This window comes from Notolepis coatsorum, assembly GCF_963971535.1.
Source record: "Notolepis coatsorum genome assembly, chromosome: 14".
In the NCBI taxonomy this organism is placed as follows: Eukaryota; Metazoa; Chordata; class Actinopteri; order Aulopiformes; family Paralepididae; genus Notolepis; species Notolepis coatsorum.
In genome coordinates, this window is record NC_140178.1 from 107351242 (window position 1) to 107376881 (window position 25640).

Sequence of the window (25640 nt, forward strand, 5' to 3'; positions counted from 1 at the left end):
GTGGCACTGTGGCACTGTGGCATCTGAAGTGCATCGAGCATTCTTAGTGCATATTCTAAAGTGCTTTCGTAGTAGTATTCATGTTTAAAAATATTTGTTTTAATAAAAAGCATCATTCATGTTCATTGGTGCATTAAAAGCAATACTTATTTTCATCAATAAAGTGCATAGAGACAATACTCATCATTAAACAGAGGTTCAGCACATGATACAGTCGCACCAACATTACAGGTTGCTAAACAGCTGCTCCCTTATCCTGGATTTGAACACGGTTTCCTTAATATTGAGTGGTAATTTGTTCCACTCCACTGCACCTCTATATCTAAATTACATTTGACCTGTCTTCCTGTTGTGCTTACAGGGGACTACATTTCTCATGCTTCCTCTTGTGTTGTGTGTGTGTGCAATCCATTCAAAGTGGTTGTTAAAATATGTTGGGGCTCTCCTGTTTAAAATCTTGTGGACCATCCCTAGCTGTAGTTGTTCAGATGACGTGTAGTAACTTCTAGAAGTACGTCTAGTTGGAATTTTTTATATCGCGCTGATTGCCATCAAACTGTATTTCATCATCAATATAATGCATTTGGGGCTATATATCACGTTCTGGAGAAAGCTGCAGAAAGAGATGAAAACATACTTATACATTAGACCATACTTTACTATGAATATGTGAATGAAAAAGTTTAACGTTGCTACACAATGAACAATACATATAGGACTTTGAATGGGCCCTAATAATGGCAATGTAGCAATAGAATTTAAAAAGTTATAGCCCTGCAAAGAAGGGGACTTTCTCCATAGACAAATAGCGCTGGCAATCTATGGTATATCATTAATTTAACCTTAGGCAACCAAAGTGTTAACTTGTGCCTTCAATCAACAAATCTCATCTTGCACTGTGCTGCTTTACACCCGCAGCTGGGGTGAAGGGGTGTGTGTGCAATCCATTCAAAGTGGTTGTTAAAATATGTTGGGGCTCTCCTGTTTAAAATCTTGTGGACCATCCCTAGCTGTAGTTGTTTAGCTCTGGCCTCCACTGGTAGCCAGTGGAGTTGTGTAAATTGAGTCCTCCCTATATGGGTTCTGGAGTTTAGGCCTAATACTACTCTGATTAGTTTGTTCTGTGCTGTTTGGAGTTTATGTTGCAGGGGTTTGTTAAGGCGCTCCAGTACCATGAACTGATGGCATAGTCAAAATGGCACTGGACTAGACATGAGGCAAGGGGTTTTAGGCAGTCTAAGTTGAGAAAAATGGACTTCCTATCTAGGAACCTTGTTCTGGCGCTTATCTTGCCCAGGACATTTAGATATTTAACTGAGGGCTGTGATGTGATAGTTGTGTCTCCGGTGGTTATAACAAGTTTGTTCTCCCTGCTTTCATGTCGTTGATGTACAGCAGGAAGAGCAACAGTACTGTTACATCCAGACATTTATGACATACCAGAAATCGTAATTTTGCTTTCTGGTGAATGCCACATGCAAGCCCCTAGAGCAGTGGTTCCCAACCTTTTTCCCCCCAGGGACCCCCAAACATCTCTGATGAAATTCGCGGACCCCCTCCTAATAAGATACCATAAAATATTTTTTTTTTCATTTTAATAACAAACTGCTTATACACAGGCATATGCATCACAATTAGACCCACTATGCTTCTTTGACTTGTGCCTTCAATCAACAAATCTCATCTTGCACCATATGCATTTCAAAATGTTTGGCCAATATTCAAATACTGTATTCATCCTCTCAAATCAGGCCCTAATGGTGAACGGTTTGCATTTATGGAACAAATCAATGCAACAAATTAAACTAAATATAAGACAGGAAATTCCAATCAGTAGCAGCTTTCTTTTGTCATTTTAATAACAAAATGCTTATACACAGGCATATGCATCACAATTAGACCCACTATGCTTCTTTAACACTTTGACTGCCGGGAGCCGTCTTTAGACGTCTTTGCTGGCCATGCTAAAGTTGCCGGGGGACGCTGTACGTCGTCTTTATATCAATATTTCAAAAATCTGCGATCGGATTCATAATGTCCCTCCGCTGGCCTGAGATCCACCAGCAGGACCCACTGAGCTCTCTGGCGGTTCAGGAGTGCCATCTGGTGGCCGATCGGCGCAAGCGCTTAACAGGAAGCGCATTAGAGGTTTTGCTAGACGTCCGTATTGCTTCCGGCCACTCGGTACATGTCCCGTGACTCTAGCTCGTCACTCTACATAGCGATCGATTGCCAATAACTCGATAAACAACATGATTTGGACGTATATACCATTATACAAGCTGGAGATGGACCGGGTAATAATATATCCCATAATGATAAAATGTCTACTCGACGATGATCGCCCAACGGCGCGCGGAGACTGGGGTGAGTTTCAGCGTGTAACGTTACCGTCTTCGATAATAACTGATATTATCAACATTTGACCCACATTAGATGATTGGTATAACGCTGCCCACGGAATTATAAACGCCCCCTCGCCCATCCGGTCAACATCAGATGACGTGTAGTAACTTCTAGAAGTACGTCTAGTTGGAATTTTTTATATCGCGCTGATTGCCATCAAACTGTATTTCATCATCAATATAATGCATTTGGGGCTATATATCACGTTCTGGAGAAAGCTGCAGAAAGAGATGAAAACATACTTATACATTAGACCATACTTTACTATGAATATGTGAATGAAAAAGTTTAACGTTGCTACACAATGAACAATACATATAGGACTTTGAATGGGCCCTAATAATGGCAATGTAGCAATAGAATTTAAAAAGTTATAGCCCTGCAAAGAAGGGGACTTTCTCCATAGACAAATAGCGCTGGCAATCTATGGTATATCATTAATTTAACCTTAGGCAACCAAAGTGTTAACTTGTGCCTTCAATCAACAAATCTCATCTTGCACTGTGCTGCTTTACACCCGCAGCTGGGGTGAAGGGATGAACAGGATGCCACTCAGTTGCAAAAAGCTTTTAATTCTTCCTCCAACAGGTTACAAACCTTGAAACAAGACACACATTCAATCAATAACTACCACAATACTACTATCATTCTTAAAACAAATCGCTTACACACATCCACTCACCGGTTCTCAATCGTCTCCCTTCGCTGCTGTCAAATTCCCCGCAACTTCCTGTATACAGATCACTGACACCACGTGACGTATCTCGACCAATTACAGCCCACTCCTCGCTACGTCCCTGGATCACATGTGAAATGACTACATCTCCATTCACAACTTTAATCAAGCATACAGTGCCTCCATACATCCGAAAATGAAAACATAATTATAATCATAGCTCAACTACCACTAATCAACATTCACATAAACGCACAGCATAAAAAACACGACAAAACATTACTTATTTACACACACAGACTAAAGTGCACCTAAACTCCACCACCACAATAGAAAGCTGCACACCTCCCACTTGGTATCCTGGACTTTAGACCCAAGGAGACCACAACAAATAACCGCTCTCCTTTGGCGGTGGAATCTTCGGATCAACCTTCTCATGGGGTGCTGTTATTGCTCTTCTACAGGTAAGAGCACCACGAGTCTTCGGACGTCTCTGCTGAGGACAATAGAGAGTCTATGATCGCTGCTGATCTTCTCCGGACGCTTGCCCGAGGCCACTGGACAGCTGGGGCACGTTCTCACTTTGACATCACGGACGACCCCATTCACGTCAGGGGCCACCTCCACAACCCGGCCCAGTCTGAACTGACCCCTTAGCGCGTTCTGATCGGCAAGCCAAACAAGATCTCCGACTGCCACATTGCGAGCCTTACTATGCCACTTAGGCCTGATAAACAAGCCTGGTCCAGCAAGCTGGCTCCACCGCTGCCAGAACTTGTTTACTTCAGTCTGGACTGCTCTCAATCTCACAAATGGGTAGCCCTGGAACTCGTAGCTCCGTGAGTCCCCTGTGGGTCCAGCCCTCCCCAGTAGCAGGGTGTTGGGGGTGATCACCTCTACCGCGTCATCTTGGACCTGGAGTCTGGCGCCGATCGGTCTCTCATTCGATAAGTTGGCTGCCATGTAGAGCATAGTTTGGAACTCTAGTCCTGTGAGGTCCCCGCCACCTCCCACATTACTCAGCGCTTGCTTGAGAATGCGGACTGCTGCTTCCGCCGCACCATTCCTGTGAGGTGAGTCGGCTGGGTGGAACACCCAGATCCACTCGGTTCCTTGTCTGGCAGCCTTTCCCCTTACTTCATCCTTGTCGAGACTGTCTAGGAAAACATAGAGTTCCTTCAGTGCAGGCCGAGCTCCAACAAAGTTTGTGCCCCGGTCTGACCAGATTTTCTTCGGGTGTCCTCTGAGCGCTGTGAATCTCTGGTAAGTACCCATGAAGCTCTCTGTGGACAGTCCCTCCACCATATCGGCGTGCATAGCTCTAGAAGCCATACAAGAGAACACCACACCCCAGACTTTCATCCTAGACCTCTTCTTTACCACATCCCTGACCATGTATGGGCCAAACAGATCCAGAGTTGTAAACTCAAATGGGGCAGCCGGCTCAGTCCGCTCAGAGGGAAGGTCAGCCATAACCTGCTGGCACATCTTTGCTCTGGTCTTCCGGCAGGAGACGCAACAGTCCCCAACCTTCCTTGCAACCCGCTGAGCCTGAACCACCCAAGCCTTCCTCCTCATCCGCAACATAGTGCCAGCGACTCCCTCATGGTTGGTTTCATGAGACTCTCGCGCCACGAGGGTGCTGACCCAAGCTCTATAGGGAACCAGAGGCACTCCTGACTCCCCCGCTGCCCGGGCCCTTCCAAAGCACACCAGAAGCCCTGACACCTCCTCCCTGACTACCACGAGCCTGTTCAGTGTTGACTCAGGGAATGCTACCCCTTTTTGAGCTGCCAAACAAAGTTCTCGGAAAGCGGCCCCAAGCTCCCATGCGTCGAGGACAGGCTTGCCCTCTTTCTCTTTTGAGTGCTTGGCCTCCCACTCTGCTCTCTCTATGGCTCTTCCTCGGATTAGCCACTTGTTCACCGCTCGGCGGACCCAGCTGATCACTCCACAGAGCTTGGTCAAGCTGCTGAACTTCTCAGGTTTGACGAGATTGACGATGGCTGCCCCCCAGAGCTTTTCCTCGCTTCCGGACTCGCTAGAGGGCTCTTTTTCTCCTTTCTTAGAGAGCCCGGGAGCCTTGTCCGCCTCGTTCGGAGATTTCTCGGACGAACTTGACGCCTTTTTCAGCTGGGCTCGAGTAAGAACCGCTGTGAACGCCCTCCTCTGGAGCCTACACACAGCCTCTCTGGTGTTAGCCGCTACCTCTGCCGCGGACTTCATGGGCCACTCTTCCACAGGCCTTATTAGAAACTCGGGTCCCTTTTGCCACTTGGAACCTTCATCCAGGTCTTCCGGGGGACATCCTCGAGTGACAAGGTCAGCGACATTCAGATCCCCTGGGATCCACCACCAGTCGGCTACTGGCCCTGCCTTCTGAATCTCCCCAACCCTGTTCGCAAAGAACGTCTGATACCCGTAACTCTCCCTCTGAATTGCTCCCAGTATAGTTTGGCTGTCTACAAAGTGAAACCACTTCTCTACCTCCAGACGGCCTTGCCTCTCCCAGAACCCTTTCAATCTGGCTGCAAAGACTGCACCACAGATCTCTGCTTTGATTACATCACCCTTCTGGTCAAGGGGTGTCAGCTTGGCCTTCGACTCGACGAGACGAATGTCCACCCCTGCTGATGTCTCCCACCTCAGATACAGGACAGCTCCGAAAGCATCATCACTTCCATCAGAAAATGTCACACCCCACGGCCTCCCTCTCCATCCGGAAGGAGTGAGGCTTCTCTCAAAACCAACTTGACGAAGTCGACTGTACTCCTCAAAGAGCTTGATAGCTTCTGTTCGGAGGTCTGCTGGAAGAGGATGGTCCCACGTGTCTTTCTTCGAGCCCCCTCCCCCAGCCACCTGGAAAGCTCTCCTCACCAGAATGGCCCCTTTCTCTTTGACCGGGGTAGCAAGCCCGATAGGGTCATAGAGCCCTGCCACCTGACTCAGGAGCTCCCTTCTGGTCAGAGGATCTGGCGTCTGCTCTCTGACCTCCCCCTCAAGAAGGTCGACCCCTGTCCTCATCTTCTGATTTCTTTTGGAGAAATTTATCGAGACCATCAGGAAGAGCCTGTCACTATCAACATAGTAGCCAACGCCGAGGGCCTTGTTGTCTTCCTGCCCTAGCTGGTTGGGCAACACCAGGGTTTGGAGCGCCATATTCGGAGTCTCAATAGATTGTTTGGGCTGACTTCTTTCACGCCTCCCACTTTGACCGGACCGAACCCATGGCTTGAGAGAAAAGCCTCCAGCGGTGAGGATCTCTTCCACTCCTCTCGTGATCTTGTCCAGCTTCCCTCGGTCATTGTGGGATGTGAGGATATCGTCGACATAGCTGTCCTCCTCAAGGACCCTCCTCTCCTCATCCATGTGAGAGAACTTGGGAAGCCTCGCCGTTTCCCTCATAGCCAGCTGTGCTATGCACCCAGCTGGCCTGTCTCCGATGTTGACCCGAGTGATGGCGAAATCTTTGATCTCTTCCTCTGGTGAGTCCCTCCAGAGGAACCGATGAAGGTGGACCTCTCTTTCATTTAACCACACAGAATTATACATCTTTCTAATATCTCCTATGGCCGCATGCTCTCCTGTCCTGAACCTGAGCAGGACCGCCCGGATGGGATTTAGAACATCTGGACCCTTCAGCAGAATGCTGTTCATACTCGTCCCTTTGAACTCCTGGCTGCTGTTCCAGACAAGGCGCACTGGCGTAGTGACAGAATGTGGGTTTGGTGCGATTAGATGACTCACGTACCAAACAGGCCCTCTCCAACTGCTGATCATGTTCTTCTCCAACTCGATGGCTGCTCCTCTTTCCACCATCTCATGAACTTGTGCTGTATACGCCGTTCTCCATAATGGGTCCTTCATGAGGCGCTTTTCGGTCCTCAGGAACGTCGCTTCGACCACCTTCCTGTTGTATGGAAGCGAAACAGGATCTTCTGTCCAGGGGTATCCTGCATCCCAGTGAGGTGAGTTGCTATGGTTGTCAGTGATCACATAGGACAGACCTTCTTTGATCTTTTCTAGTTCCCTTTCTTCTACTAGAGTCATCTCCTTTCCCCCTGGCTGGCAAGTCCCGCACCGACATCCCCCGCACTTTGGCTCGCAGGCGGCTCCGATGCTATCCCACCTCCACCATTCAAGAACTTCTTTGCTGGTCGTGGCTGTGTTTCTGACCTCCTCACTTTCTTGCTCCGGGCCCTGAGCCCCTTTTCTGGTGTTTACCAGCTCACAGGAGATCTCCTCCACCTTGACTGCCTTTGTTCTCATAGAGCGTGCAAAATGAGTCCTCGAGTTGTGAATTGACATCTCCATCTCCTCAAACAGATCAGGGTGCGCTCCCCCCACAGTCTTCCCTAGTGGGCCGTCCCACAGCACCAGGTCTCCCACTCTTTTCATCCGCTGTGGAGCAAGCCGTCCCTCCCGGTGGCTGATCAAGAGCTCGATCTTCTCTGGCCGGACCAGCTCCTCTGTCTTGACCTCTGGGAAGAACTTTTGAAGCTGCTTTGGGCTAACGACCTTGCCTGCTCGGGCGATTTCATCCAGGCCATAACAGACTATCTGGTGGGGACTCCACATGTTCTCTGAAATGCGCATCCTGACCTTGAGCAGGTACCTTTCAGTCTCGACTCTCACCTTCATTCCTCCGACCCCATGCACGACCAACGTTATTTTCTCCCCTCTCAGTCTGAGTCTTTCGGCAGCTTGGTGGGTTATGTAGTTAGTGTCGGACGCGAGGTCTACCAGGGTCCCAATAGTTTGCCCTCCGTTTGTCGTGACCTCCATGATCATCATAAGCACAGGATGCTCTCTCAGGCCAATCTCTTCAAGGAGACTACCACTCCAAGTGTTTGTACTCATTGACACCGTTGTTTGGTTGGTGAATGCCTTTATAATCTGGTCTGCTGCTTCGGGGGAGATATTAGCAAGCGCCCTCTGTTGTTCATCTGAGAGCGTTCCCGCGTTTGCGCCACTTGTTTCCACCCTTTGCCTTCCCCTTTTCCTCTCATCTCCTCTCTGCCCCCCTTCCGCAGAGCACATGAGGTAGTGGTGGTCGGAGGTCTCTCCCTTTTGGCAGCACTTTTTCCTGCAGAGGAACCTGTCGCTGCATTCTCCATCCTCCTGATGGGATGCCAAACATCTCTGGCAGGCTTCATTCTTTTCGACAATGTCTCTTCTCAGCCAGACTGAGCGCTTTGAACTTTTTACAGAAGAAAATCCTGCCTCCGTGTTTCTCATCCCCACACACGCTGCATTCTTCTCCAGCCGCATCCTTTCCTGTGGCCCTTGTGAACGCCTTCCACTCTGGCTTGCTTGGCTTCTCGAATACCTCCGAGGGTCTCACCAAGAGTTCGGCTCCAGCCAATAAAACTACCAAAATTCAACGGTTGCATGCGAGACTTTCACCGTTGGCGAAGAGACTGGGAAAACCTCCAGCGACAGGGAGATCCATCTGGGTCAGCCGAAGTGAAGAAATTCCAGCTCCTAGACAGTGTGGAGGAGAGAGTCGTCAGTGGCGTTAGGCTCTCAAGCTACGACACAGCTCATGACATGTTTAGGGTCCTTGAAAACCGGTTCGGGAATAAGACCACCATCGCAATTCAAATAATTGAAGAGTTGGAGAAGTTGCCGGTGGCAAAAGGTAACCAGCCGAGGAAAACAATAGAGCTCATCCAAGCTGTTGAGAAGGCCCTTACTGACCTGACAGACTTAGGGAGCATTGATGCTATAAAGAATCCACTTGTTATCAAATCTATTGAGAGCAAGCTGCCTGAATGTGAGCTGAGGAGCTGGCTCACCTTTAAAGCTGCACCTGTGAATAATGTCACCCCTGAAGGCCACTTTGACGCTCTCCTAAAATTTCTAAAAAACGAAGAAGTAGTCCTTGAGGCATTGGTGCAGCTAAGACCCTCGGAGGTATTCGAGAAGCCAAGCAAGCCAGAGTGGAAGGCGTTCACAAGGGCCACAGGAAAGGATGCGGCTGGAGAAGAATGCAGCGTGTGTGGGGATGAGAAACACGGAGGCAGGATTTTCTTCTGTAAAAAGTTCAAAGCGCTCAGTCTGGCTGAGAAAAGAGACATTGTCGAAAAGAATGAAGCCTGCCAGAGATGTTTGGCATCCCATCAGGAGGATGGAGAATGCAGCGACAGGTTCCTCTGCAGGAAAAAGTGCTGCCAAAAGGGAGAGACCTCCGACCACCACTACCTCATGTGCTCTGCGGAAGGGGGGCAGAGAGGAGATGAGAGGAAAAGGGGAAGGCAAAGGGTGGAAACAAGTGGCGCAAACGCGGGAACGCTCTCAGATGAACAACAGAGGGCGCTTGCTAATATCTCCCCCGAAGCAGCAGACCAGATTATAAAGGCATTCACCAACCAAACAACGGTGTCAATGAGTACAAACACTTGGAGTGGTAGTCTCCTTGAAGAGATTGGCCTGAGAGAGCATCCTGTGCTTATGATGATCATGGAGGTCACGACAAACGGAGGGCAAACTATTGGGACCCTGGTAGACCTCGCGTCCGACACTAACTACATAACCCACCAAGCTGCCGAAAGACTCAGACTGAGAGGGGAGAAAATAACGTTGGTCGTGCATGGGGTCGGAGGAATGAAGGTGAGAGTCGAGACTGAAAGGTACCTGCTCAAGGTCAGGATGCGCATTTCAGAGAACATGTGGAGTCCCCACCAGATAGTCTGTTATGGCCTGGATGAAATCGCCCGAGCAGGCAAGGTCGTTAGCCCAAAGCAGCTTCAAAAGTTCTTCCCAGAGGTCAAGACAGAGGAGCTGGTCCGGCCAGAGAAGATCGAGCTCTTGATCAGCCACCGGGAGGGACGGCTTGCTCCACAGCGGATGAAAAGAGTGGGAGACCTGGTGCTGTGGGACGGCCCACTAGGGAAGACTGTGGGGGGAGCGCACCCTGATCTGTTTGAGGAGATGGAGATGTCAATTCACAACTCGAGGACTCATTTTGCAGGCTCTATGAGAACAAAGGCAGTCAAGGTGGAGGAGATCTCCTGTGAGCTGGTAAACACCAGAAAAGGGGCTCAGGGCCCGGAGCAAGAAAGTGAGGAGGTCAGAAACACAGCCACGACCAGCAAAGAAGTTCTTGAATGGTGGAGGTGGGATAGCATCGGAGCCGCCTGCGAGCCAAAGTGCGGGGGATGTCGGTGCGGGACTTGCCAGCCAGGGGGAAAGGAGATGACTCTAAAGATAAGACTCTAAAGATAAAATTAAAGATAAAAGTTATAGCTCATTACTAGCCCTGTGATGGTGCCAATTTTATTATTTAGGTATAGATGATTTAGTAGCCCTCTAATGTCAAGACCTTTAGCTTAGTTTGAGTGTACCCGGGTGGCAAGCCGGCGGGAGAAGGTGAAACCTACTCCACTTTGTTTATTTGTATTGTTTTCCATTTTTGGGCGGTATCCCTGGGGGGACCTCTGGTGAGCCTGGTAACGCCGCTGAAGACTAGTTAGGCTAGGATAGTTAGGGAAGAAGCTTCTGAGCTAGTTTTAGGCAGCTAGAGAGGGCGGAAGACACAAGGTAGATAAGGAGTTACGGGTACGCTCAATTAGGTTAGGTTATTATTTATTGGGTTATTTATCATTACAATTATTTATTTTATGGTCAAATAAATAATAAATAAATAAAAATAAATAAAAATGGATCAATTAAAGAAAGAGAGGGCCAAAGTGAAGGCAGCTTTCACAAGAAAGGCCAACAGCATTTTGCGAATGGCGCCAACTATGCTGCGAGAGGATTTGAAAAGTGAGTGGAAATCCCTTTCTGAGGACGCAGAAAGGCTTCATGCAGCTAATTATGTTTGTGAGGCCTGTCTGATTGATGAAGCAGGCGACATGGAGGCTGTGGATGATAAAGCCAAAGCAGACTTGGAGAGGGTAACCATAGAGTGTGATACAACATTAAAAGAGGTGAAGGAGGCAATCCATTCCAACCTTTGGTCAAAATATGCAGAGACCGAGCTAAAAGCAGCCATTGAACGGGCAGAAAGAAGCTATGAAGGTGCGGGAGAAGTTAACCTGGAAACAATCACCTATGAAAATGGTAAAGAACAAGTCACACTCGTGGAATCTCTCATCACCAAGGCAGGAAGTCTGCTAGCTGTCTGGGAAGGGTGGATCCCTGAAGGCGCTGCGTGCGAGGTTAGTAAGAAGCTGCAAGTGCTGGAAGACAAGAGAATTGACCTCTGGCAAAGGTGGGTAGTTGATTTCGGTAGGGTCCAGAAAGAGCAGGCTGATAGAGCCATTGAAATCAGGCAAAAGGCCACCTCTGACATCGCAGAAGCTGAAAAGGGAGCCGCTGAGGCTGAAAGAAGAGCCGCCGAGACCAGGCTTAAGGCAGCCGAAGTTAGCGCTGGGTCTGAGGAGAGGGCCGCAGAGGCCAGAGAAAAGGCAGCTGGGATTCAGTTGGAAATGGCAGAGGCCGCCGCAGAAGAGCGTGCCGAGCTGGCCAAGGGGCAGCGGAAAGCATGGGAGGAAGCACAGAGTGCTAGCCTGGCGAACCTGGGAGCAGGAGGCTCACAAGCATCAGCCTCACCAAGAGTTCGGCTCCAGCCAATAAAACTACCAAAATTCAACGGTTGCATGCGAGACTTTCACCGTTGGCGAAGAGACTGGGAAAACCTCCAGCGACAGGGAGATCCATCTGGGTCAGCCGAAGTGAAGAAATTCCAGCTCCTAGACAGTGTGGAGGAGAGAGTCGTCAGTGGCGTTAGGCTCTCAAGCTACGACACAGCTCATGACATGTTTAGGGTCCTTGAAAACCGGTTTGGGAATAAGACCACCATCGCAATTCAAATAATTGAAGAGTTGGACAAGTTGCCGGTGGCAAAAGGTAACCAGCCGAGGAAAACAATAGAGCTCATCCAAGCTGTTGAGAAGGCCCTTACTGACCTGACAGACTTAGGGAGCATTGATGCTATAAAGAATCCACTTGTTATCAAATCTATTGAGAGCAAGCTGCCTGAATGTGAGCTGAGGAGCTGGCTCACCTTTAAAGCTGCACCTGTGAATAATGTCACCCCTGAAGGCCACTTTGACGCTCTCCTAAAATTTCTAAAAAACGAAGAAGTAGTCCTTGAGGCATTGGTGCAGCTAAGACCCTCGGAGGTATTCGAGAAGCCAAGCAAGCCAGAGTGGAAGGCGTTCACAAGGGCCACAGGAAAGGATGCGGCTGGAGAAGAATGCAGCGTGTGTGGGGATGAGAAACACGGAGGCAGGATTTTCTTCTGTAAAAAGTTCAAAGCGCTCAGTCTGGCTGAGAAGAGAGACATTGTCGAAAAGAATGAAGCCTGCCAGAGATGTTTGGCATCCCATCAGGAGGATGGAGAATGCAGCGACAGGTTCCTCTGCAGGAAAAAGTGCTGCCAAAAGGGAGAGACCTCCGACCACCACTACCTCATGTGCTCTGCGGAAGGGGGGCAGAGAGGAGATGAGAGGAAAAGGGGAAGGCAAAGGGTGGAAACAAGTGGCGCAAACGCGGGAACGCTCTCAGATGAACAACAGAGGGCGCTTGCTAATATCTCCCCCGAAGCAGCAGACCAGATTATAAAGGCATTCACCAACCAAACAACGGTGTCAATGAGTACAAACACTTGGAGTGGTAGTCTCCTTGAAGAGATTGGCCTGAGAGAGCATCCTGTGCTTATGATGATCATGGAGGTCACGACAAACGGAGGGCAAACTATTGGGACCCTGGTAGACCTCGCGTCCGACACTAACTACATAACCCACCAAGCTGCCGAAAGACTCAGACTGAGAGGGGAGAAAATAACGTTGGTCGTGCATGGGGTCGGAGGAATGAAGGTGAGAGTCGAGACTGAAAGGTACCTGCTCAAGGTCAGGATGCGCATTTCAGAGAACATGTGGAGTCCCCACCAGATAGTCTGTTATGGCCTGGATGAAATCGCCCGAGCAGGCAAGGTCGTTAGCCCAAAGCAGCTTCAAAAGTTCTTCCCAGAGGTCAAGACAGAGGAGCTGGTCCGGCCAGAGAAGATCGAGCTCTTGATCAGCCACCGGGAGGGACGGCTTGCTCCACAGCGGATGAAAAGAGTGGGAGACCTGGTGCTGTGGGACGGCCCACTAGGGAAGACTGTGGGGGGAGCGCACCCTGATCTGTTTGAGGAGATGGAGATGTCAATTCACAACTCGAGGACTCATTTTGCACGCTCTATGAGAACAAAGGCAGTCAAGGTGGAGGAGATCTCCTGTGAGCTGGTAAACACCAGAAAAGGGGCTCAGGGCCCGGAGCAAGAAAGTGAGGAGGTCAGAAACACAGCCACGACCAGCAAAGAAGTTCTTGAATGGTGGAGGTGGGATAGCATCGGAGCCGCCTGCGAGCCAAAGTGCAGGGGATGTCGGTGCGGGACTTGCCAGCCAGGGGGAAAGGAGATGACTCTAGTAGAAGAAAGGGAACTAGAAAAGATCAAAGAAGGTCTGTCCTATGTGATCACTGACAACCATAGCAACTCACCTCACTGGGATGCAGGATACCCCTGGACAGAAGATCCTGTTTCGCTTCCATACAACAGGAAGGTGGTCGAAGCGACGTTCCTGAGGACCGAAAAGCGCCTCATGAAGGACCCATTATGGAGAACGGCGTATACAGCACAAGTTCATGAGATGGTGGAAAGAGGAGCAGCCATCGAGTTGGAGAAGAACATGATCAGCAGTTGGAGAGGGCCTGTTTGGTACGTGAGTCATCTAATCGCACCAAACCCACATTCTGTCACTACGCCAGTGCGCCTTGTCTGGAACAGCAGCCAGGAGTTCAAAGGGACGAGTATGAACAGCATTCTGCTGAAGGGTCCAGATGTTCTAAATCCCATCCGGGCGGTCCTGCTCAGGTTCAGGACAGGAATGCATGCGGCCATAGGAGATATTAGAAAGATGTATAATTCTGTGTGGTTAAATGAAAGAGAGGTCCACCTTCATCGGTTCCTCTGGAGGGACTCACCAGAGGAAGAGATCAAAGATTTCGCCATCACTCGGGTCAACATCGGAGACAGGCCAGCTGGGTGCATAGCACAGCTGGCTATGAGGGAAACGGCGAGGCTTCCCAAGTTCTCTCACATGGATGAGGAGAGGAGGGTCCTTGAGGAGGACAGCTATGTCGACGATATCCTCACATCCCACAATGACCGAGGGAAGCTGGACAAGATCACGAGAGGAGTGGAAGAGATCCTCACCGCTGGAGGCTTTTCTCTCAAGCCATGGGTTCGGTCCGGTCAAAGTGGGAGGCGTGAAAGAAGTCAGCCCAAACAATCTATTGAGACTCCGAATATGGCGCTCCAAACCCTGGTGTTGCCCAACCAGCTAGGGCAGGAAGACAACAAGGCCCTCGGCGTTGGCTACTATGTTGATAGTGACAGGCTCTTCCTGATGGTCTCGATAAATTTCTCCAAAAGAAAGCAGAAGACGAGGACAGGGGTCGACCTTCTTGAGGGGGAGGTCAGAGAGCAGACGCCAGATCCTCTGACCAGAAGGGAGCTCCTGAGTCAGGTGGCAGGGCTCTATGACCCTATCGGGCTTGCTACCCCGGTCAAAGAGAAAGGGGCCATTCTGGTGAGGAGAGCTTTCCAGGTGGCTGGGGGAGGGGGCTCGAAGAAAGACACGTGGGACCATCCTCTTCCAGCAGACCTCCGAACAGAAGCTATCAAGCTCTTTGAGGAGTACAGTCGACTTCGTCAAGTTGGTTTTGAGAGAAGCCTCACTCCTTCCGGATGGAGAGGGAGGCCGTGGGGTGTGACATTTTCTGATGGAAGTGATGATGCTTTCGGAGCTGTCCTGTATCTGAGGTGGGAGACATCAGCAGGGGTGGACATTCGTCTCGTCGAGTCGAAGGCCAAGCTGACACCCCTTGACCAGAAGGGTGATGTAATCAAAGCAGAGATCTGTGGTACAGTCTTGAAAGGGATTGAAAGGGTTCTGGGAGAGGCAAGGCCGTCTGGAGGTAGAGAAGTGGTTTCACTTTGTAGACAGCCAAACTATACTGGGAGCAATTCAGAGGGAGAGTTACGGGTATCAGACGTTCTTTGCGAACAGGGTTGGGGAGATTCAGAAGGCAGGGCCAGTAGCCGACTGGTGGTGGATCCCAGGGGATCTGAATGTCGCTGACCTTGTCACTCGAGGATGTCCCCCGGAAGACCTGGATGAAGGTTCCAAGTGGCAAAAGGGACCCGAGTTTCTAATAAGGCCTGTGGAAGAGTGGCCCAGAGGCTGTGTGTAGGCTCCAGAGGAGGGCGTTCACAGCGGTTCTTACTCGAGCCCAGCTGAAAAAGGCGTCAAGTTCGTCCGAGAAATCTCCGAACGAGGCGGACAAGGCTCCCGGGCTCTCTAAGAAAGGAGAAAAAGAGCCCTCTAGCGAGTCCGGAAGCGAGGAAAAGCTCTGGGGGGCAGCCATCGTCAATCTCGTCAAACCTGAGAAGTTCAGCAGCTTGACCAAGCTCTGTGGAGTGATCAGCTGGGTCCGCAGAGCGGTGAACAAGTGGCTAATCCGAGGAAGAGCCATAGAGAGAGCAGAGTGGGAGGCCAAGCACTCAAAAGAGAAAGAGGGCAAGCCTGTCCTCGACGCATGGGAGCTTGGGGCCGCTTTCCGAGAACTTTGTTTGGCAGCTCAAAAAGGGGTAGCATTCCCTGAGTCAACACTGAACAGGCTCGTGGTAGTCAGGGAGGAGGTGTCAGGGCTTCTGGTGTGCTTTGGAAGGGCCCGGGCAGCGGGGGAGTCAGGAGTGCCTCTGGTTCCCTATAGAGCTTGGGTCAGCACCCTCGTGGCGCGAGAGTCTCATGAAACCAACCATGAGGGAGTCGCTGGCACTATGTTGCGGATGAGGAGGAAGGCTTGGGTGGTTCAGGCTCAGCGGGTTGCAAGGAAGGTTGGGGACTGTTGCGTCTCCTGCCGGAAGACCAGAGCAAAGATGTGCCAGCAGGTTATGGCTGACCTTCCCTCTGAGCGGACTGAGCCGGCTGCCCCATTTGAGTTTACAACTCTGGATCTGTTTGGCCCATACATGGTCAGGGATGTGGTAAAGAAGAGGTCTAGGATGAAAGTCTGGGGTGTGGTGTTCTCTTGTATGGCTTCTAGAGCTATGCACGCCGATATGGTGGAGGGACTGTCCACAGAGAGCTTCATGGGTACTTACCAGAGATTCACAGCGCTCAGAGGACACCCGAAGAAAATCTGGTCAGACCGGGGCACAAACTTTGTTGGAGCTCGGCCTGCACTGAAGGAACTCTATGTTTTCCTAGACAGTCTCGACAAGGATGAAGTAAGGGGAAAGGCTGCCAGACAAGGAACCGAGTGGATCTGGGTGTTCCACCCAGCCAACTCACCTCACAGGAATGGTGCGGCGGAAGCAGCAGTCCGCATTCTCAAGCAAGCGCTGAGTAATGTGGGAGGTGGCGGGGACCTCACAGGACTAGAGTTCCAAACTATGCTCTACATGGCAGCCAACTTATCGAATGAGAGACCGATCGGCGCCAGACTCCAGGTCCAAGATGACGCGGTAGAGGTGATCACCCCCAACACCCTGCTACTGGGGAGGGCTGGACCCACAGGGGACTCACGGAGCTACGAGTTCCAGGGCTACCCATTTGTGAGATTGAGAGCAGTCCAGACTGAAGTAAACAAGTTCTGGCAGCGGTGGAGCCAGCTTGCTGGACCAGGCTTGTTTATCAGGCCTAAGTGGCATAGTAAGGCTCGCAATGTGGCAGTCGGAGATCTTGTTTGGCTTGCCGATCAGAACGCGCTAAGGGGTCAGTTCAGACTGGGCCGGGTTGTGGAGGTGGCCCCTGACGTGAATGGGGTCGTCCGTGATGTCAAAGTGAGAACGTGCCCCAGCTGTCCAGTGGCCTCAGGCAAGCGTCCGGAGAAGATCAGCAGCGATCATAGACTCTCTATTGTCCTCAGCAGAGACGTCCGAAGACTCGTGGTGCTCTTACCTGTAGAAGAGCAATAACAGCACCCCATGAGAAGGTTGATCCGAAGATTCCACCGCCAAAGGAGAGCGGTTATTTGTTGTGGTCTCCTTGGGTCTAAAGTCCAGGATACCAAGTGGGAGGTGTGCATCTTTCTATTGTGGTGGTGGAGTTTAGGTGCACTTTAGTCTGTGTGTGTAAATAAGTAATGTTTTGTGGTGTTTTTTATGCTGTGCGTTTATGTGAATGTTGATTAGTGGTAGTTGAGCTATGATTATAATTATGTTTTCATTTTCGGATGTATGGAGGCACTGTATGCTTGATTAAAGTTGTGAATGGAGATGTAGTCATTTCACATGTGATCCAGGGACGTAGCGAGGAGTGGGCTGTAATTGGTCGAGATACGTCACGTGGTGTCAGTGATCTGTATACAGGAAGTTGCGGGGAATTTGACAGCAGCGAAGGGAGACGATTGAGAACCGGTGAGTGGATGTGTGTAAGCGATTTGTTTTAAGAATGATAGTAGTATTGTGGTAGTTATTGATTGAATGTGTGTCTTGTTTCAATGCATCAATGCAAATATGCATTTCAAAATGTTTGGCCAATATTCAAATCCTGTATTCATCCTCTCAAATCAGTCCCTAATGGTGAACGGTTTGCATTTATGGAACAAATCAATGCAACAAATTAAACTAAATATGAGACAGGAAATTCCAATCAGTAGCAGAGAGAATCTGTCCTAGCTGGGTTTAATACCTTTTTTTTGTCATTTTAATAACAAACTGCTTATACACAGGCATATGCATCATAATTAGACCCACTATGCTTCTTTGACTTGTGCCTTCAATCAACAAATCTAATCTTGCACCATATGTATTTCAAAATGTTGGCCAATATTCAAATCCTGTATTCATCCTCTCAAATCAGGCCCTAATGGTGAACGGTTTGCATTTATGTTGAATGAAGTAAGAATCCACTGCAGTAAAAATATCCTGGTAGTAAGGTTGACTGACATGAGAATGTCCTGCTTCAGATCCTCATTTTCAATATATTGCACATAAACGATGAGCACAGCCTCGTCTGCGACAGTTGTAGTTTCATCAAGTTGTATGGCAAATGGACCCTTTCTAAGCTTTTCTGACAGCTGCTGCTCGCAATCACTTGACATCTTATCAATTCGGTCTTTCACTACATTGTTCGAGAGTGGTACTGATTTTAGTTTATCCGCCACCTGTGGGCCGCACAGTTTCTAAACCATTTTGATGCAGGCTGGTTTGATGAGCTGCTCGCCAATATTGTGCGGTTTCTTTGCTTTTGCAATTAAAAGCGAACACTCAAAGGAGGCTTCGGTAGCCTTCTGTAAATCACTGCCACCCCTGCTCCACGCTACTCTAACATCAACAGGCTTGTTCGCCTTGAGAGACTGTTCTTTCCTCCGAAAAAAGTCTGGATCCTTCCCAACGGTTTCTGGGTGCTTAGACGCCTGATGTCTCTTCAGCTTGCTGGGCTTCAGGCTCGAGTTTGCCAACTTTTCTCCACAAATCACACACTCAGGTCGTTTGTCTGGTCCCTCAGTGAAGCCCATGGTGATGTAATTTTTGCGATTGCTGTAGGTCCTAACTTTTTTTGCAGATGAGCTGCCGTCATCTCCTTTTCGTTTGTCACACATTTTCGCCTCTGGCGGCTGACTGCAGACGAGCCGAGAAAGTTAACTAGCGTGCTAGGCTAGCTACAGAAAGTGATTAGCTACAGAAAGTGATACAGTCAACTGATTCGCGTTTTAGCGGCTACCCGGTAGCCTACTGTTAACGTTCAAAAATCATGTCTAGATGTTTATTTATTTATCTTTATTTTTTATTGTAGTGGAGAGACTATTCATGCTTCTGATGATAAAAAGACCTTAAAGACCTCAAATTATCTGTGGTCTGGCGGACCCCCTGCGCCCCCTGGCGGACCCCAGGGGGTCCGCGGACCCCAGGTTGGGAATCACTGCCCTAGAGGGTTTTTAGGCAATTCTCCTACACATCCCTTGTGGATTATATTGTATTATATATGTAATTGTTTTTATATGTGTAAATAAACAAACAAACATACATACAAGATATACAAATATACAGTACTGTTTAAGAGACAGAGTTTCTAAAAGAGAATTTATACATTTGAGGGGGAAGCAACTGTACATTGGAGGGGGTTGGGTGGGGGGGGGTTTGGACATTTACCGGGGCCAGTTTAGAATTGCAGCCTCCTGTAGGTGCTCTTTGAGAGCGGTTCTGAAGGTGGGTAGGGATTCACATTATTTTACGGCTGTGGGTAGGGCGTTCCACATTGTTGTGGCATAATTGCGAAACGTGTTTGAGCCGAATCTGGGTTGAACATGATTAGTGGAACTCCCTCTGGTGTTGTGGTTGTGGTATTCACTGACCTTTAGGAAGTATTTCGACATGTACATGGGTATCTTAGTGGTGTAGTATATCTTGTAGACCAGGCCCATTGCAAGTTGCTGTACTCTGTCGTCTACTCTAAGCCATCCTAGGTTGTCAAAGTGGGCAGGGGTGAGGTGGGTTCTAGGAGTAAGGTCAAGCAGTAGTCTGACCAGTTTGTTTTGTAATTTTGTTTTTAGTGCCTTTGAGGTGCTTTGGTACCATGAGGTGCAAGCATAGTCGTAGTACCCTTGAATGAGTGCTCCTGCCAGAGTCTTCAGGGTATTCTTGTTTACCAGAGAGGAGATCCGGTACAAGAATCTTGTTCATTGGTTGACTTTTTTGATTACATTGGTTACCATTTTGTCACAGGAAATATTTGCCTCTAGGATGGAACCCAGCCTACCACCCCCCCTGAAAAAAATCCTAGGGAAAACACTGGGTTGGTTATAGAGCTTTGTATATAATAGTATGTAAGGCTTTGTATATAATAGTATGTAAGGCTTTGTGTATAATAGTATGTAAGGCTTTGTATATATATATAGTATGTAAGGCTTTGTATATATAAAGTATGTAAGGCTTTGTATATATACAGTATGTAAGGCTTTGTATATTATACAGTATGTAAGGCTTTGTATATATAAAGTATGTAAGGCTTTGTATATTATACAGTAAGGATTTGTATACAGTATGTAAGGCTTTGTATATTATACAGTATGTAAGGCTTTGTATAATATACAGTATGTAAGGCTTTGTATATATAAAGTACGTAAGGCTTTGTATATTATACAGTAAGGATTTGTATACAGTATGTAAGGCTTTGTATATTATACAGTACGAATTTGTATATACAGTATGTAAGGCTTTGTATATTATACAGTACGGATTTGTATATACAGTATGTAAGGCTTTGTATATTATACAGTACGGATTTGTATGTAAGGCTTTGTATATAATAGTATGTACGACTTTGTATATTATACAGTATGTTTCAAGTTTCAAGTTTCAAGTTTCTTTAATAGTTGTCATACAGAAGTACAGAATACTTTTGTACAAAATGCTTCTTACTGTTGCGCTCCAGAGACTGTGCAAGACAAGATAAGTATGAAATAAAATAACATAGTAAAATTAGAAGTAAAAAAATGATGTCACAGTGTTCAGTTTAGACATATGTACAATGTTCGATGCAGAATAGACGTAGTTACCATACAATATACAATACTGTGCAGTGTACTAATATACAATACTATATAGTGCAAGGCAGAAATGGAGAAATGGGACGAGGTGCAATTTAGGTACAATTCACAGTAGGTGTACGAGTTGTAGTGCAAATCCTTTATCAATAAATATAAAGTGTAAGTGTGTTTGTGTGATCTAAAGTGTGGAGAGTGGGTGCTGCAGTGTGTTGTTTGTTTGAGTGAGTGTGTGCGTGTGGGTGTGTGTGCTGTGTGCATTTGATGGTTGTTGCATAGTGATTATTGTTCGTTTAGCGATTATTGTTCGTTTAGCAGCCTGATGGCCTGGGGATAGAAGCTTCTTCTGAGTCTTTCTGTGCTCGCCTTAAGACTCCGGTATCGCTTGCCTGACCGCAGCAGTTCAAAGAGGCAGTTGTTCGGGTGGCTCGAGTCCTTAATAATTCTCTTAGCCTTCCCCTTGCAACGCTTGTTGTAAATGTTCTGGAGGGTGGGAAGCCCCCCTCCAATTGTGCGTTCGGCTGAACGTGTCACTCTTTGTAGTCTGCTACGGTCTTGTGCAGTGCTATTCCCAAACCAGGAGGTGATGTTGCCAGTCAGGATGCTCTCTATTGTACATGAGTAGAAGTTCCTAAGGATCTTCTGACTGACTTGGAACTTCCTTAGGCGCCTGAGGAAGTAGAGGCGTTGTCGTGCCTTCTTCACAACACTGTCAATGTGAGTGGTCCATGTCAAGTCCTCGGATATGTGGGCTCCGAGGTACTTGAAACTGTTCACTCTCTCAACCGGTGCCCCGTCGATGCTGAGGGGGCTGTAGTCCTTGACCCCGACCTCCTGAAGTCCACAATCATCTCTTTTGTTTTGCTGACGTTCAGGGAGAGGCAGTTCTCCTGACACCACTGTGACAGGTTCTCTACCTCTTCCAGGTAGGCCCTTTCGTCGTTGGCAGAGATCAGGCCCACCACTACTGTGTCATCAGCAAATTTGATGATGGTGTTGTTGTTCCGCTGTGCTACGCAGTCATGTGTGTACAGGGAGTAGAGGAGGGGGCTCAGAACACAGCCCTGGGGGGCCCCTATGTTGAGCGTGATGGATGAGGAGGTGCAGTTGCCGGCTCTTACCACCTGGGGTCTGCCCGTCAGGAAGTCCAAGACCCACTGGCACAGGTCATAGTTCAAGCCCAGGTCCCTGAGCTTGGCTATGAGTTTGGAGGGGACTATGGTATTGAATGCTGAGCTGTAGTCGATGAACAGCATTCTCACATAGTTCCCCTGCCTCTTGTCCAGGTGTGATGCTGCTGTGTGCAGCACATGGGCTATGGCGTCCTCCGTGGACCTGTTGGGGCGATATGCAAATTGCAGAGGGTCCAGGTTGATGGGGAGGGAGGAACAGATGTAGCTGTATGTAAGGCTTTGTATATTATACAGTATGTAATGTTTTGTATATTATAGTATGTAAGGTTTTGTATATTATACAGTATGTAAGGTTTTGTATATATACAGTATGTAAGGCTTTGTATATTATACAGTAAGGATTTGTATACAGTATGTAAGGCTTTGTATATATACAGTATGTAAGGTTTTGTATATATAAAGTACGTACGGCTTTGTATATTATACAGTAATGATTTGTATACAGTATGTAAGGCTTTGTATATTATACAGTATGTAAGACTTTGTATATTATACAGTATGTAAGGCTTTGTATATATAAAGTATGTAAGGCTTTGTATATTATACAGTATGTAAGACTTTGTATATTATACAGTATGTAAGGCTTTGTATATATAAAGTACGTAAGGCTTTGTATATTATACAGTAAGGATTTGTATACAGTATGTAAGGCTTTGTATATTATACAGTACAGTATGTAAGGCTTTGTATATTATACAGTATGTAAGGCTTTGTATATTATACAGTATGTAAGACTTTTTATATTATACAGTATGTAAGGCTTTGCATATATAAAGTACGTAAGGCTTTGTATATTATACAGTAAGGATTTGTATACCGTATGTAAGGCTTTGTATATTATACAGTATGTAAGACTTTGTATATTATACAGTATGTAAGGCTTTGTATATTATACAGTATGTAAGGCTTACAAAACCCATCAATAGAGCTACTGTATGTTTTCACTAGAGGAGTGCCTTGTATATATTATATTTATCAATTTTTACCTTATTTTCTAGCACTCGCTTGTATTTAAATATGTTTTCGTTTGTGGCATTTTCTGTGAAGGGCGGACTAGCAAAGTAAGATTTTCATTGTATGGCAAACTGTCTGTTTAACTGTGCACATGACAATAACCAATCTTGAATCTTGAATCTTGAATATAATAATGCCTGATAATGTCAGACCCTGATGACATCCAATAAAACACCACTTCCAAAGAATATGAAAGCACGTCTGGAGGAATTATTGTGTTGATCCCCTATCAGATAACGAACCCAAGCCAATTCACATTTTGGACATTTCTAAATTATTTCTCCTTTCTGTACCAAGTTGAGGCACAAAGTAAAAAGAAAAGAAAGAAAAAAAGATCTTAACAATGAGCGACACAAAGATAACCTCTCTGTTCAAAGCAGGAAAAAGCACAGTGATGTGCATTTAATTCCGTTAGATTTGATCAAGCGGGACAAGAAAATGTAGTTTTTGCAGCGTAATGCAAACAGAAAATAACCCCCAAAACATAAATTTATCTCCTGCCTGTCAAATTACAGCCCAAGGTATTTAGACAAGGTCATAGACAATTAACCTCTTGAATCCTAGCCCTATTTTCTGCAAATCCGCCAAAAAATACATACATAAGTAAATGGAAGATTGCTCCACTTCTACCAGGACCATTTGCATGTTCTTGATATCTAGGGACATCTGTGGGTCTCAGACAATGTATTCCCAAATATTGTGTCTGTTACTAGGCGTGAGTCAATTGTAATGAACCAAAGTAGAATATACATTTGATGAATTTTTATTGAATTTCTTTTATCTTTGACGGTGAATAACACCATGCTAAAATGTACCAGACATGAACAATTATTTCTCCTTTCTGTACAAGTTGAGGCACAAAGTAATAATAATAAAAAAAAAAAAGATCTTAACAATGAGCGACACAAAGACCAATAACCCCTCGGTTTAAAGCAGGAAAAAGCATAGTGGCGTGCATTTAATTCCGTTAGATTTGATCAAGCGGGACACAAGTTTTTGCAGCGTAATGCAAAAAGAAAATAACCCCCAACGCATTAATTTATCTCCCGCCTGTCAAATTACAGCCCAAGGTATTTAGACGAGGTCATTATGGTTCTCAAACACGGCGTGGTGAACTGCATGTACACTGTAAAAAAAAGAAAACGAAAAAGGGTAAATGTCTGGCAGCAACGGTTGCCAAATACTTACTGTCAAATTACAGTCAAATCAAATACATTTACAGATTACAACCTTTATTTTAGTGGTTAATATTTTGATAAAAAGGTAATTTACTGTATTGTTATGGCATTTAACACATAAAGTAGAAAAACAAAAGTAATCTGTCAAATAATACAGTGAATTTCCCCACCGTGAAAACACTTTTTTCTTTTTACAGTGTAGAATAATCTACATCCGCCCGGCGACAGCCTTGTCATCATGTGTACACGCCGCTAGTTCAGTCCCCGGTCACGGCCGCTCCGCTGTGCAAGGAGATACCATCTGACCCGCTTCTGTTTGTAGGCCTGCCAGCGAGAGCGGCTCCGCTGCCGTCTCCATTAGGCCGTTATTTGAACTGTCGCAGGGGTCAGACTGGGGGGGGGGGGGGGGGGGGGGGGGAATCAATACACCCTTCACTCAATGAATGCAAAATAACTATCATTTTCTTCTTTCAAATTCAAATGCTGAAAGGCTTTCCCGCAGGGAAGAAGGTTGTATCATCCGACCTTCTGACAACAATGAGGACGAATGTTCCGTCGTCCGTGCGAGTAAACAACGATTCCTGTTGAATATGAATACATTGAATTGGAAGCGGTCCTGGAACCCAGGTGTGTGAGTGTGAGGTAGATAGAAAAGGACTCTCACTTGTACTGGCCTGGAAGCGGTCCTGGAACCCAGGTGTGAATGTGAGGTAGATAGAAAAGGACTCTCACTTGTACTGGGCCTGGAAGTGGTTCTGAACCCAGGTGTGAGTGTGAGGTAGATAGAAAAGGACTCTCACTTGTACTGGGCCTGGAAGTGGTTCTGAACCCAGGTGTGAGTGTGAGGTAGATAGAAAAGGACTCTCATTGTACTGGGCCTGGAAGCGGTCCTGGAACCCAGGTGTGAATGTGAGGTAGATAGAAAAGGACTCTCACTTGTACTGGGCCTGGAAGTGGTTCTGAACCCAGGTGTGAGTGTGAGGTAGATAGAAAGGACTCTCACTTGTACTGGGCCTGGAAGTGGTTCTGAACCCAGGTGTGAGTGTGAGGTAGATAGAAAAGGACTCTCATTGTACTGGGCCTGGAGTGGTCCTGGACGAAGCTGTGGCGGACCCCGGGCTGTAGGGACGGGTCAGCGGTCAGTGTCTCCTCCGCTCCCCCCGGGACCCTTGATAGAGGACGACATACAGACAACGTTGTCACAATGTCGGCCGCCGGCGGTCAAAGACAAACTGACGACTGCCTTTGAGAGGACTTGCCAACAGCGCCTCTCCCATACGTCACTGCATCAATCAATATCTGGATAAGAAAAACAAACCTTCTTAGTGTCTCTTACTATTATGTACTAATACTACTATGTCTATACTACGATCTACTATGTTCTATACTACTATGTACTATGTACTATGCAACTAAAACTATAAAAAAAAAAAAAAAATCTAACCCTAACTAACCTACTGTCATGCACTTGTCCTAATAAACTAACCTACACTGTAGCACTCAACACTTTGATGAACATTGTTGCTCAGCTGATAGAGTTGTGCCCTTCCTGATGGCTTGTCGTACAGAACTTGTAAGTCGCTTTGGATAAAGCGTCAGCTAAATGACTAAATGTAAATGTAAATG

The 25640-nt window shown here is 47.3% G+C and overlaps 1 protein-coding gene across 1 annotated transcript in view; it reads right to left on the minus strand.

The window, feature by feature from the left end:
• usp43b (ubiquitin specific peptidase 43b) overlaps window positions 1-25640 on the minus strand; it is a gene marked incomplete at both ends in the record, with an annotated part of 399792 nt that overhangs the window by 259996 nt on the left and 114156 nt on the right. Inside the window, 2 exon segments of the mRNA XM_084329270.1 lie at window positions 25018-25178; window positions 25180-25182. Of these exon segments, the coding sequence (XP_084185396.1) occupies window positions 25018-25178; window positions 25180-25182 (164 nt within the window).